The sequence below is a fragment of the Hetaerina americana genome, unplaced genomic scaffold (assembly GCF_022747635.1).
Source record: "Hetaerina americana unplaced genomic scaffold, ioHetAmer1.1.p SCAF_2, whole genome shotgun sequence".
In the NCBI taxonomy this organism is placed as follows: domain Eukaryota; kingdom Metazoa; phylum Arthropoda; class Insecta; order Odonata; family Calopterygidae; genus Hetaerina; species Hetaerina americana.
Genome location: NW_027286763.1, coordinates 86,621,190 through 86,632,859, shown reverse-complemented (window position 1 = coordinate 86,632,859; position 11,670 = coordinate 86,621,190). Strand labels below are relative to the sequence as shown.

At 34.6% G+C, this 11,670-nt stretch overlaps 1 protein-coding gene across 2 annotated transcripts; it reads left to right on the top strand.

The window, feature by feature from the left end:
* The first annotated feature begins 636 nt into the window (after window positions 1-636).
* On the top strand, window positions 637-9,609 carry LOC139687723 (putative leucine-rich repeat-containing protein DDB_G0290503). Of its 2 annotated transcripts, XM_071584987.1 has the most exons (6): window positions 637-720; window positions 865-1,358; window positions 1,467-1,687; window positions 3,787-4,231; window positions 6,664-7,017; window positions 8,656-9,607. In XM_071584987.1, the coding sequence occupies exons 1-6, from the start codon at window positions 718-720 to the stop codon at window positions 8,978-8,980; spliced, it is 1,842 nt and encodes a 613-aa protein (XP_071441088.1). In that variant the 5' UTR covers window positions 637-717; the 3' UTR covers window positions 8,981-9,607. The 2 variants fall into 2 exon arrangements, with proteins under 2 accessions (XP_071441088.1, XP_071441087.1); XM_071584986.1 differs by having other exon boundaries at window positions 865-1,687; window positions 8,656-9,609.
* Window positions 9,610-11,670: the final 2,061 nt, after the last annotated feature.

Genomic DNA, 11,670 nt, shown 5'->3' with positions numbered 1-11,670 from the left:
GTATAATTGTCCGGCCGCAGTAGGAGTAAAAATATTCGGATCAAAATTAGTCTGGTGCGTATTCACCCCCTGCCACGCACGCTAACGGTAGCTTCCCGGGTACTAAAAAATATAATATATTATAAAATTTCGGAGATACCTCAAAAATCTCAAGTTTTCTGTGGCATATAGATTTGTGATTTATTCCTATTTCACCGGCAGAATTTTGAAGTATAACGCTAATTACATACCTGCACGAAAATATTCATTTATAATTTTTTAAATTTAAAATTAAATCTTTGTTAATTGGTGCTCACATAATTTAATCCAGCGCACTCACTCCTTTGAGTAAAAATCTTCCAATCTATAAGCCTCTTTTAAGAGTCGAGGAAAAAAGACCAAAGCAGAATATTGAAGAGGAAAACCGAAGTAAAATCTAATAGCTGCAGGTTCTATCCGAAGATATTCCGTCTTCCACACCATAAATTGATTATATGTGGCATAGGAATTTATGATAATCATCCAGCTGAAAATTTCTCACTTTCATTGTATATTAGTTTCAAAGTAAACCCGATTCAAAACCCACCATTTCTGCGATTCTCGTTTATTAAAAAAATGAAACGTCAAAAGCGCGAAGACAAGCGCAACAAATGAGCAGGGTAGGCGGCAATGGGCGGTAAACGTTTTAAATGTATCACATAATTACTTTCGTAACCGTAGAATGCTGGACAGGCAGTTATGGTTCGTATTGTGGTTGTATTTCTTAGCTTGTACTAGTTACAGAGATGTATTAAAAAGTGTACAATTAAAGTAAGTTTTGAGGCATTCAGTCGTTACCGGTGTTGACGTATATTAATGTTTTTAATCTTTTGTTCTTTGTCGTAGGCTTCTAATTTATTGAACAATCAACTCAAGCAGCTCCAAAAATTGGGAAAAGATGTTGACGATTTGGAGAAAAAGCTGAATAAAGCTTTCGATGATGTGGATAATGTAAAATCGTCATCGAACGGCAGTGGAAGAAATGCAGGGAGCATAACTGAAACAAGTAAACGTATGCCCAATGCTTTAATAAAAAACCACAGGAATAAGCCCAAATCAAGTCAGCGTAAACCAAAGTCTGCAACTCTGGAGGTAACGGTTAAAACTAAACGACATGGTAAATCGAGTAAAGCAAACGTTAGCTCTGAAATAGGGACAAAGAATGATTCAAAAAGGAGTAAACCACATGAAGATATTGTCCCCAATGAAAAAGTTCAACATTGTTGCTGTCAGTCAAATTCCAAGAATGTGGTCTGGAGTAATATTTTGAAGCACTCTGAAATCCCGAATTCCACATTACCCAACTCAAAAGAAGGAAGAATTATCCCATGTGATGCGAGGTGCGACGATCATTTAAAAAGAGATACTTATGATTATGGCTGCCGTGTTAAGCATTCCATATCAAATTCTCATCAAGTCACCTTATGTCCCTCGGTGCACGATTCTAGGAAAGAAATCGCTGGCAGTGATGTAGTCTGTAATGACTTGGTGAACCACAAGAAATGCAGTAAGGAAGATTCGGGGGCCAAAAATATCCCACAACTCTCCGATGACGGCCGATTAGAACAGAAGCCGACAAATTATGCAGTACACCCAGTCAGTGGGAGCTCGTTGCAGCCTATTGACAATCTTTGTATATTAATGGAAGAACTTCGCAGAACTACCGCAAGTAAGTGAATTTTCGTCACGTTTAAGGGTTCCAATCAAGTACGCTTTCTTGTAATCCCTCTGGTGTACGAATAATTTTCCTTATTTTCAGTACACAGGTTCACAATTTGACAATTGTGCTGCAGGAGCACTAGTTAAATGATAATCTATTCCATTTTCCCGGCACAACGTTTAATATCCTGCGTTATAGTAAAACTTTCTATACATTCATCGCTATCAGAGGTAGCCCACATAGTGTTTTAGGGGTAGCACCTACTTACCTTGAACTGGCACTTTACCTTTTGGTAGTGGGTCTAATACCTATTTGATTGCAGAAAACCATAAATCCGTGCTATTCCCGACAAGACATTGTCACCCATTATTATAATTTATAGTATCAAGTGATACACAGCCTCAATTCTCATTGTTAACATTATCAGATACTGTGTCAAGACTTCCATTCATGGTCTTTTTACTGGCCGTTTGTTTCTTATCCAAATCACCATCACTTAATGTTTAAGCTGCATGGTCTTTCAGACATTTAGGATTCACTCATGTCATACTAATTTTTTGTTTTGTTGATGTCCACATCCTTGATCACATCAACACTATCAGTAGATGGTAGGTATAAGTAGCTGTTAATTTTTAATTTTAATTGGAATTAGAGTTTAGTGTAAGTGAGCTAGGAGAAAATTCTGGGCTAGAACTAAGCATATGATACGTTTGAAGGCTGTTTCAAGTTGCTTTCCAGTCTGACTCTCTTTGCTTGTACAAATCCGAAATTTCTATTATCATACTTCTATACAGTATAAAACTAATTAATAGTAAAAAAAACTAAGTAATAATGATACCTCTCCATTGGCCTAGACTTGTCTTCACACTGGTGGATAGAGATAGGAACTAGGTATTACAGCTTAGGCACCCATATGTTTAATCGCTTTTGACAATTCCCCTAAAAACATTGCATCAGCAGAATCGATATTTTTCCTGTGAAGGATCTCAGGTTAAATATTGATATAATTTAAAATTTTTCTATTGCTATCACTCAGGTGAAGCGTAAAGTGCGTTTTGAATTCAATATATTTCTGTGCATACATTTTTTTAATTAATGAGTAATATCATACATTATCTTGGTTAATAAACCAGAGTTTCTTTGAATGCAATAATGTCAGAGTGTAAAAATCATTCGCCTTGATCGTGATTCGAACCCGGATCACTCAGTGTCCAGTCGAGTGCTTTAGCCAGTTAAGCTATCAAGGAGTCCTCCTAAACTTAACTGGCTGAAGCACCCGACCAGACATTGAGGGATCCGGGTTCGAATCCCAGTCAAGGCAAATGATTTTTGCACTGAAATTATTGCATTGAAATGCATATTATCAGATGACTCCATTAAAAGTTACTGTTGCGGCATCTCCCGTAGTTTCTTTGGAAGAGTTTCTTTGGTTTAAATATCTTCTACAGTCATTTATTTACATGTTTATAGTAAAAAAAATAAATTTCAGATTACACATTTTTCATCAAAACTACAATTTTTACCACTTCTTGTTTACTGGTAAGCCAATGGTCCACTTTATTTCATTTTCCGGTTTATCCCCTACATTTTGATTCCTGAACTGGGTCTGGGAACATTTCCCTCAGTTTAATTCATTGTTTCAAATTTAGAAGAACTCTCAAATAAGATGAAAATCTGTTAAATGAAAGGTGCCAGGTTCTGCAAGTATTGGTTCCAGCTAAAAAAACTCACTAAAATCCATCATGATGGGCAGGTTGAAGTGATGAAGATATTGGAGGATGATCAAATTTGGGAATGAAAGATGAGCAATGGTTAAAATTTGGTTAATGTACGAGAAACCACTGAAATTCTCTGTTACTCTCAGTGGCTTCAGTTGTACAGTTGGTTATGTTTCTGTGTTTCTTACCTGTTGGACACTTGTGCAGCGTGCAATCATGTTAAAATTGACCATTGTCCACAGCCATTGAAAATTTATTAAAGGGAATATTTTAAATACATTTTTTCTGCATACTTTCATCCTTTATATGTATATCCAATAAATTAAGCATATAATATTCCTTAATTTCAATTAAATATTGATCTTAAAAAAATGTCTTGTTATGCTGCAGATCAACCTACTCAAATGTTAGTTAAAGATATGGAAGCAGCTTTGAAAAGGTTGTGTCAAGTTGCAGCAAAGTCACCTGAAGCCCCGGTAACCAATGAATTGTCATCAAAGAACGGATCATATGCTGGGGCTGCTTTAACAATCAGCAAAGACACAGATGAAAGGATAAAAATGTATCCTAATAAGACAAGCCTTGTAGCTAATGCAATGGTGCAAGTTCCACCCATCCACAACACAGAAAATAATTATGATTCTACGAATGATGGAAGAATAAAGGAAGATAACCTGAAATCCCAAAATGGTCTGGTGCAAAATAATCAAAAAAAGTTTGCTGTAGCAGAAAAATTTGAGCTCCTGGTGAAGGTGAATGATGATGATGGGGCAGGAAGGCACTATCTTCTTGGCAATGATGAAAAATTGAAAGCTGAAATTGAATATCTCAATAAGTAAGTTTTGATATTATTTCCTCCATTGATAAAAATTAATCACTCCCTACTAAATACTCACATAAAATACCCAATTTTGTGCTGATCATATGTAAATGTATTTCAATCGGATAAAAATGCAAATGTAACATTTGCAGTAAGAATGATGTTTTATAAGGGACAGTCAAATCAAAATCAAACACCAGCCGTAACACACAGCCCCGTGAAAGGTGGCTACACTCTTGTTACGTATCGATCCTGTGGTTGTTGTGGTAGGAAAACTGTATGGTGGCAATTCACAGGTGCATGCAGTTGTGGGGTTATGTCCTTGTTGGTGCACTCACTGGTCTAGTGTTTTTGTCTGTTAGGTTTTCATTTGACTGCCCCTCATAAATCACAGCACTTATTGATAAGGTTTCTTGAATGCTGATATGTATTTAATGGTAATCTGCCTACTTAATTTCATGAAATGGCCTGTTTTATTTGGAAACTTACCACCAGGCTTTCACGTGAAAGTCACTTTGTTAAGCTCATCTTGTATCAAGTGAAGCAAGATGTGAAATTCACATATTCAATGTAGCAGAGCCAGGCCCTTTACCTATTCCATCTGCAGCTCCCTAGAAGGAGCTCGTATCAAGTAAATGACAGAGCTTGAGGTTAGCTGGGATTGTCCAAAACGCTTATCCCAATTTAAACTCAGAACCATCTGGGATTCAATCAAGCATGATAACTCTTAGACTACTACGGCATTCTAATATTTTGTATGTAGATGACATGAAATTTAATATGAAAATGTAGCTTATAATAGAATCATATGCCTTTACGGCCAGCAGGCAGTGTTACCGTTAGACATGATTGTAAGAAATTCAGAATCCATATAATTCCAAGTTGTCCTTGCCATTGAGAATCAAGTTGTGGAGTAGGCTTAGTTTGCATGGAGGTGGTGAACCTTGGCTGAAACTGGTGCAGTAACATTTTTAAATCCAGCCATATTATGACCCTTGGAATGTTGAAGCATCGATGCAATTTTGCTTTAAAGAAACTACCTATCTTTGTATGAAAAATTTGAAAAAAATTCCAAGCGGTTAGATGTATTATCAATGGGGAGTGATGCTTAATTGACTTAATCACTTAACTTTTGCAACACGCAGCTGTGTAATCAGTTTGTGAAAAGGTACAGATAATTGATTTTTGGCTATGAACTAATTGTGGGTCTCAATATAACAATTTCAGAATGTAAAAATCATTCTCCTTGATTGGGATTCAAACCCCGATCCCTTGATCTCCTGCAGTTTCTTGGAATTTGCTAATTGTTTATCAGAATTTAGTATGGCTCAGGCCTTATTGAGCTTAATTAGTACTTAGCCATTAATATAGTCATAGGTCAAATGCAAAGCACTATCAGAAAGTGTAGTCGAATAATTTTTTTGAATCTGTTTTCAAAACATTTGTATCGTGCTCCTTTTTCATAAGTGCCGTATTGTAAAAGTTTTAGGTGACATGTAATATGTACAGTTCACCTACGACTAAGAGGAAAAGAGCCTCTTATATTGAAACATTACAATCTTCTTGCATTTAATCTCATCTTTGGGTGTCGGGGTAGCTCAGTGGGAAGAAAGTTTGGCTATTGATGAAATGGTCCTGGGTGACAACTTTAGAGAACTCTTATCTTGAACCCAAGTGGCACAATTTTTGTGGTCTCTAGGACTTGGTGGCAAACCATATAATAATTTATTCAATGTTGGCAATACATGACTTTGTCAGTGTCACCAAATAAAGATTAATTACTTACAAATATGAGTAAATAATTACCTAATACAGATGTACAATCCAAACATAATGGGACACATGGACATACTACAGGTAGTTTAACTTCAGTAAAATTTCATGGTGAATCATCTTATTGAATGATACTCATTACGAGTGTGGTCAGGGTGTTTTAAGATTAGGGGGAAATATATTGTTAACAGTTGTTATGGTATGGTAAAGTTTGTGTCTAGAAGAGTGAGTTCATTATCTGTGGTGTATGTTAAGGGATTGATAGTTGTGATATTGGTGGTGTTAGGAAAAGAACTGGCTATCACAGCCAGTTATGTTGTGCATTTTCCATCTTGCAAGACAAAATGATTTGAGCTCTACCATCACATATCATACTAATATCTGGGTTGATTAACGTATTGATTAGTGGAAAACTAGTGGCTCCTTCAAATCCACTAATTTTCATTCTGTTACCCACGTGTACATTCAGACCAATGCTGATGTAAACATATCCATTTTTCATGTATTTGACTAAAATTTTTGCTGGAACTTTTTATTATGTAGAATTAGCCATTGTATCTTTAGAGCAATAACATTTGGTCTTTTATCTCTATGTATCACCTAATAAAAAACATGCATTGTGATTATTTTTAGATTACATTTTCAAAACATTAATACTATTGCATCGCTTCCAGGCAACTGAATCTGCAACTTAAATCCGTGGAAGGTTTATCCACTAAGGATTCCGAATATCATAAACTAATTTCCAACTTAATCGAGAAAGTTGACAAACTTGAATCTCAAGTTAATGAGCAGACCAAAGTCACTCAGCATTTTTATGGTCAAAGTAATTCTCTATTAGAGCAAAATCGTGTTATTCCCAAAATGCAGAAAAAGATTGATCACTTGAATAAGCAGCTTCAAGACACTAGTCAGAATTATGAGAAACTTAAAATTGAATATTGCTTGGTGAAGCTGGAGAGGGAAAGATTCTACATTCTGAATTGTGAGAAAGATAAGGAGATTACCAAATTTAAGGATGAAATAAGGTAAGTTAAAGCAATTTATTCTTATAGTTTTGAACTCGATAATGCTAAATCGTGGTTAAAAAATGATTAGTACTATAACTACAAAAAGAATCTGTGAATAGTTTATGTACATCATTTCTGTTAAAATATCTATCACATGTAGTGATATATTAATTGTATTAAATCAGCAAAATTATGAAGTAGATTTATTGCTGTAATTATATATTTTATCATGTGAGAATGGACATTTCATATTTTTTTAAATAGTTTTATGTGTTTCTTTTATGCCAAGGACTTTGGGTAATTAGGAGGTGAAAAATGTTGGATCATACTGTCTTGGACAATGAAATGATTTATCGTTCCTTTTCAATACAAGCAATATTTTTTAAATTTAACTTTGAAATGTTTTCCCTGATGTAACGATGGGATTAATTGAAAATTAATAGGCAGTATTAAACTGGGACTCCTGAAATTTTCATTACATATGTTTCTCGTGAATGTTGAATTATCCATTTTGTTTTCATCTGGACTATTTTAAGACTACTAGGAGGATAGACTTAGATTGGAGGCTTTTGAAATGTGGGTTTGGTGAAGAATGGAGAAGGTGAAATGGACCAAGAAGAAAACAAATGAGGAAGTACTTGGTATCGTGGACGAGGACAGGGGTTTGTTGGGAGAAATCCTATGGAGGCAGGAAAAGTGGATGAAGGGCGTATTGATCGGTAGTGGGTGTTGATAATAATAAAGACTCTAATAGAGGGGAGAATGTTAGGCAAACAAGGAAAGGGCAGGAACAGGATAGGGATGTTGGACGGGATGAAGGGAGGAAGGAAGTACTCTGGATTGTGTTTTGCTAGGGGTCACAAAATATTTATTTGGTAGTTGTGTCCATCCAAGAAACCTACCTTAACCGGTAGATTACCTTATAATAACAATAAAAAGGGGGATGGATCGCCATTAATACACTCATAGTTCAACTTCTAAACACAACCAGACTCAAACAATGTATACTTGTAAATGGAAAAAGTTAGGGCATAACTGTATTATAGTACTTTTCAAGTATATAACCTAATTTTTATTTTCACATGTCATAGTGTGTACAATATAAATATTAGTAAGCATGCAATCCCAAAATGGGAGATGATGTTGAAAATTTTCCATGTCTGAAATGGATGTACAGTGAAAGTTGAGCCTTGGAGATTATATATAAATTGGCAGAGGATGATTTCAATTTTATTTTCACTCTCCAGCATTCCCGGCTGCGAATTGACTTGTTTAATGGTCCATCTTACATTGGTAATATTGGGTTTCACTACTGGGTAGCTTACTCAATGACTGCATTTTTTAATCACACTACAGTAATGCTCTTGGTTATCTGTGTTAATGTTTTGAGACTATGCATTGGTATTTGTAGACTCTAATTGACTTTAGCTGTCAAAAGATTTTAAAATCTAATATGCTAACCGTGAGCATGCAATTCCTTATTTTATGGTTGACTTGGAGAAAATGCTGCCACCTGAATTCCTTCATTGATTAAAAATGTTATCATAATACTATTTTGAAACAAATTGTAATAGCACCTGCCTTGTTTGGAAAAATCATTTTATTTAGCAAATATAATCTTTATGTAATGAAAAAGAAAATTTCTACTTATTACAGAAAAATCCAGTCATTGGTGTCGCAACAATTGCAGGATTTGAAAAGCTATGCTGGTTACTCATCCGCTGCTGAGAAAGTGGACATGCTCTTAAGTGCAATCGACTCGCAATCAAATCTCATTAAATCAAAAATCAGCGGTGCTAAGGAATTGACTGGGGCCAATATTTCTGGTCTTGAGTCAATGTCATCCTCAAGTTCTGGCTCTCAGTCAAGACCAGTATCCCCATTTTCTTACTCTGTGAGGCTGAGTAGCCCGGATAAAGTATTTAAGCCCTTAAATGAAGCTGATGGGCATGAGAGAAGTACTGCTGATATCATCCATTAACTGACTTCCAAACTTAGCTGAGTTTTTGAGGCTCTTGGTGACTAAATTTTTGACCATCAATGGAAATTTGCCCGGTTCTCTCAAGGTACTGTAAAATCAGCTTATCCTTTGGTTGTCGAACACTTAAAAGAAACCATTGTATGAGATAAATATTGGTTAATAGGGACTTCAAATGCACTAATAGAAGTGTTGAATCAGCTCAACTGAAAATTTAAGGATCATGTAAAACTTTGTGTATGTATGTATGTATATATCTTTACATTAATGTCATAATGCACAAAATTTTTTACTGGATTTTAATTATGAAATTATGCAGTAATATATAGCACAGTCGTGAGCGCCAAAATTGTGTAAATGTACTTACTTAATTGCCAATGTAAGTTAAATTCTAATTAGAACTCCTGATAAATGTGTGAAAGTATTAGCATTTCATCAGTGATGCTGATAATATTTATCGGAATTGATTTCTAGAAAGTGTTGTCACTGTGAAGAGAGTCTTTTGTAATTCATCAGATAATCTCAAGTGCCCTTATCCTGTATAAGTACAAATATCTGTCCAGCTAGTGTTTTAATAAATTTTTCATCACATTTGTTATGTTGCATGACTTAGATAAAAGTTTCAATTTAGCTGTTGCCCTAAAAGGTGATGCTCTCCACCTCAAACTGGGTGGCAAGACATCACAGTTATAGACTTGGTGGTCTTATCTGATCACCTCTCAATATGGTGTAAATGCACACGATTTCTTACACAGTTCAATAGTTAACACTCCGTGAAATTGATTGTAATGTACATAGGTGAAATCTGACATTATGACTCCTTAATTTCATCTCTTGCCTTTATCAACTGCACAAAAAATACCAATTAAGACTGGGGAGATCACTTTGAATTGTCACAGAATGGCTTTGTTAATTTTTTTCAGAGAAAATAAAGAAATAGCAATACTTTCATTGGAGCACACAAAACAAAAAATACTATCCAGAGTTCAAACTTCATAACAGCAATTGGAATCTCTTATTTGGAAACGATGCTGCAAAATTCATTTTGTTACAATATTGCATTTGTTTGTTGCATATTAGAGGAGTACAGAAATTTAAAGTAGCATGATCAATATTCATTTATAGATTTTTAAATTATTGTTTCATATACACATAAATGCCATTTTTTTCATTTTTGTAATGTATTATTTGGGTTGAGGCAACGACTATAAATACACTTATACATACTGCAAACAGGTGCTATCAATGACAAGAATGTTTGTTATAATTTTTATATATTCCAGTAACTGAATAATTCAATTATTCTGAACTTTGAATGTGTGATAATATTAATTAATTGGCTCAAGCCCACATTTCAGAGGAATCAATAAGATATTCCTTAACCCTAGTATGCTTGCAGTGGATGTATTAAACCTTTCTATTGTACCTTTTTGAGATCCTAATGATTCTTACAATCTATTCATATGAAGATTTCTGTAGATATAAATGAAATGAATTTTATTATTATCACTACCTGCTGCTACTGCTAAAAAGAATATTTTAAAATATATGTTCTTTCAAGGTTACCCTACTGTTCTTCTCTTTTCATTTGTATCCCATTTGTTTGTTAGTCTGGATATGGAATTGAAACATCTTTTATAAACTAATTCTATTATTGTTTTCCTAGTGTTCATTACCAGAAAACACTCTAACTATAAGCTTGTGAAGTAAATGTATGTTTGATTATATTTACTAAATATTCATGGCACATAGTGTATATGTAGCCATACTGTTCCTCCTCTTCCTATTTTATCTCTTTACATTTCTGAATATTCAAGGTAACGATTTTTAGTTAGATATTATTTTTTATATCCCTTACATAATTTATAAGCAATTAATAGAACTACTACAATGTGATCTCACTTTTATTGTTATTAAATTTTTTGTGACATCCTTTCTATTTGAGCCATAACAATTATTGTAATCTATTATAGAATGATGGAAATAGATTGATGTTATTGCTAGGTTTTGCTTTGTTGTGTCTGTGATTGCCGAGATATCTTTGAGAAGAAGGGGTGTCATTTGTATTACATTCCACTCCCCTCTTATTGTGGTGACACTTATTAAAATGAAATTATTTTCTCACTGGGCTCATCTGTAACATTTGACAGCTGATATTAAAAATTAACGTATCACCCATGCCATCATGTGTTTATGCAGATAAAGTACAGAGTTATTTTTCAGACTGGCAAAAAAGTTATTGCTTCATCTAACCTATCCTTCCAGTGCAACTCATCCATTTAAGAATGATCAGTAAACTAATCTATTTTAATGTAGAAAGATAATAATACTGGTATTTTCACCCAAGGTGTCCTTTTTCCCATTTGATGTGTACCGTCTGATTGATTGGAATAATGTCATATTTCACATCCAACACAGTTTCTTTACTTGTTAAATATTTGACTCAAAAGGAAATGAAGGCTGCATATGTGTACTGTACCTTTGTGATCCACAATGCCTTGGCGCAGCGGGTCGCATAGTCTTCATGTCCGTAAGTGTTCCAAGATGCCATATGCCATGAAAGTAGCTTTAAACGGAGTCATCTGCTAATATCAGAGAAATACACAATGAAAATCGTAGTAAAGAACAGTTTTCTTCTTTAGGTAAGCTCAGAGATTGAGCGAGGCAGTTGTGTGTGTTTTAATGTGGTCATG

Excerpts from the sequence above, each read along its gene's own strand:
- LOC139687723 (XM_071584986.1), top strand. Across the intron at positions 1,688-3,786 it reads ACTTCGCAGAACTACCGCAA|ATCAACCTACTCAAATGTTA; the intron begins GTAAGTGAATTT and ends GTTATGCTGCAG. Across the intron at positions 4,232-6,663 it reads GAAATTGAATATCTCAATAA|GCAACTGAATCTGCAACTTA; the intron begins GTAAGTTTTGAT and ends CATCGCTTCCAG.